The sequence below is a fragment of the Myotis davidii genome, unplaced genomic scaffold (assembly GCF_000327345.1).
Source record: "Myotis davidii unplaced genomic scaffold, ASM32734v1 scaffold139, whole genome shotgun sequence".
Taxonomy (NCBI): domain Eukaryota; kingdom Metazoa; phylum Chordata; class Mammalia; order Chiroptera; family Vespertilionidae; genus Myotis; species Myotis davidii.
This window is the reverse complement of record NW_006290686.1, coordinates 396,747-399,370: the sequence shown is the minus strand read 5'-3', so window position 1 is coordinate 399,370 and position 2,624 is coordinate 396,747. Positions and strand designations below refer to the sequence as shown.

Genomic DNA, 2,624 nt, shown 5'->3' with positions numbered 1-2,624 from the left:
CCTGTGGCTCTCACGGGTGCACAGCTTGCGGCTTACTTGGACCTCTGCCTCATCTTTCTTCTTTTGCGCTTCAGCCTGCACATTCGCTTCTTCCTCCACTTGGCTCTCATGGCGCAGAGGCTTCTGAGAAGATGGCGCTAAGGCCGAGAGCTTAATGTTCTTTTCAAATAATTTTTCATTTATTGAGCACCTACTATGTGCTAGCCTGAGACTACAGTGATAAATGAGACCACAAGGTCCTTCTTCTACCTTGCAGTCTAAAGTAGCATTTCTCAACCAAGAATCCTCATTTGAACCACAGAATACAGAAAATTATTTGAATTACTTTTTCTCAATTTCCCCATAACTAATAGCATTTTAAATGCATAAGAAGTTAATTCATTATATACAACAGATACTTTAGTATTAGGGTTTATGTCCCTAAATGCTAGTTGAGAAAGGCTGTGCTAAAGGAAAATATAATAAACGAGAGGCCCGGTGCATGAAAATTTGTGAATTGGGGGAGGGGGTGTCCCTCAGCCCAGTCTGCGCCCTCTCGCAGTCCGGGACCCTTCGGGGGATGTCTATCTGCCAGTGTAGGCCCGCTCCACGGGGGATCGGGCCTAAGCTGGCAGCCAGGCAGCCCGAGAACCCTCGGGGGATGTCCGACCAACGGCTTAGGAGCGGGCCCAAGCCGGCAAGTGGACATCCTTAGCACTGCCGTGGAGGTGGGAGAGGCTCCCGCCACCACCACTGTGCTGGCCAGCCATGAGTGGGCTTCCGGCTGAGCGGAGCTCCCCCTATGGAAGTGTACTGACCACCAGGGGGCAGCTCCTGCATTAAGCGTCTGCTCCCTGGTGGTCGGTGCGTGTCATAGCAACTAGTTGTTCCCAGTCATTCCACCATTAGGGTCAGTTTGCATATTACCCTTTTATTATATAGGATTACTATATAATTCATTACAACCACAAAGGCTATTTTATTACTGATAATACTGTAAAATATAATTTGGAAAAGAGAGCATAGCTTACATTAACTTACAATTCAGAAACAATATGTAATTCACATATACATTCATGAAGGTTAAAAGTATGTTAAAGTGAGACAGGAATCATATTCCCTGGGTTGAAATACTGACTCCAGGACTTACTATCAGCATTATCTTGAGTTCTAAGCTTCAGTTATATCATCTGTAAAATGGGGACAAAAAAAGAAAAATACCTACTCTTTTAGTTTGAGGATTACATTAGAATGTAAAGAACTCAGAATAGCCCAGTATTCCTCAAGAATTCTTAGTTGCTATGATTATTATGATTCATGCACATACTATGTACAAAGCACTATGGTAGGCACTGGGGAAATAGCAATGAGTAAGACAAGAACAATACCTCTAAGGAATTCTAACGTAGCAAGAAATATGTCATCCCTGCAAACAGCCATGATCCAAACAAAAGAGAAAAGTATCATGCAGGCAAAAAATACAGAAAAAGAAAAACATACCCAATTTTCGAAGAATCCTTTTGCATTCATCCCTGCTGAGATCCAAAAGGGTTGGCCACACAACAGGCATTGCTGCTTCTTTTTGGGAGCCCCAAAGAGCTTGTCTTCTCTACCAAAACAAAAAATCAGGTCGTCAAGTACATTCAAAAGGCCACTCACCTGGAGATCCACAGGCTAAGAAGTAAAACCAACAATAAGAATATCTCACAGCCCAATTTCACCACCACACTTTCCTACTTCTGACAAATGAACTACTACACAATCATCTGGGAGCATATTATTCCAGCCTATAACTGGAAAAAGCACAGGCTACAGAGGCAGACACCTCTAAAACTCTAGTTCCGTGTTTCAACTTTACTGGCTGTGTGATCCTGGGAAAACTGGCCCTTCTGAGCATACCTTTTACACATTTCTAAAGCAGAGGTATCATCACCCAGTTTGTGATGAGGATTAGAGAACTGTGTATGTGAAGTTACCACCGTGGCTGGTACATTGTTTAATTAACAGGCACTACTACCTTCGTGTAACCTTGGACAAGTTACTTGATTTCTGTTGGCTTTTCCACTTAACGAGTTACATGAGATAAAATATGTCAAAACTCCTAGCACCATACATGGGTTAATGGAACTTAATTAAGAAATTTCTCCTCAATCCTCACAATGACAGAGGAATGCACACCCTGTAGTCCTTGGCCATTTACCAAAAGTTTAGACGCCAGGAACTTACTTGGCAATGGGAATTCCCTAATCTGGAAGATAAAAAGAAAACGGAGCTGGGCACTTGTGCAATACCTGCTTAGCACACAGTGGGTCCGCTGTAAATATATGTTAAATAGATAAATGAATGACTGAGAAGAGTAAACTGAATGAATGAGTGAATTAATGAATAAACGAATGAATGAATGAACGAATGAATGAATGCAAGAACGAATGAGCGAGCTCCTGGTCCGGTCGAGGAGTCAGGCGCCGAACCCGAAGAACAGTTACACCCAGTTCCAGGCACCCAGACTGCTAACTCCCCGTTCCCCGCCTGGAGGGGAGCCCCCTCCCCCTACGTCCCATCGTCTGCTCGGCTCAGAACCTGCCCAGAGCAGGGAGAAACGGAGAGCGCGCCTCGGCCGCCAGGGTGACATAAAGAAAAGGGGT

At 44.1% G+C, this 2,624-nt stretch overlaps 1 protein-coding gene across 9 annotated transcripts in view; it reads right to left on the bottom strand.

Annotated features, from left to right (window-relative positions):
- Positions 1-2,624, bottom strand: part of EMSY (EMSY, BRCA2-interacting transcriptional repressor) — an 82,398-nt gene that overhangs the window by 78,972 nt on the left and 802 nt on the right. For all 9 annotated transcript variants that reach the window (XM_006763831.2, XM_006763824.2, XM_006763823.2 and 6 more), the window contains exon 2: positions 1,480-1,588. In XM_006763831.2, the coding sequence (XP_006763894.1) occupies positions 1,480-1,549 (70 nt within the window). In that variant the 5' untranslated portion in view covers positions 1,550-1,588. The remainder of the gene's footprint in view (positions 1-1,479; positions 1,589-2,624) is intronic.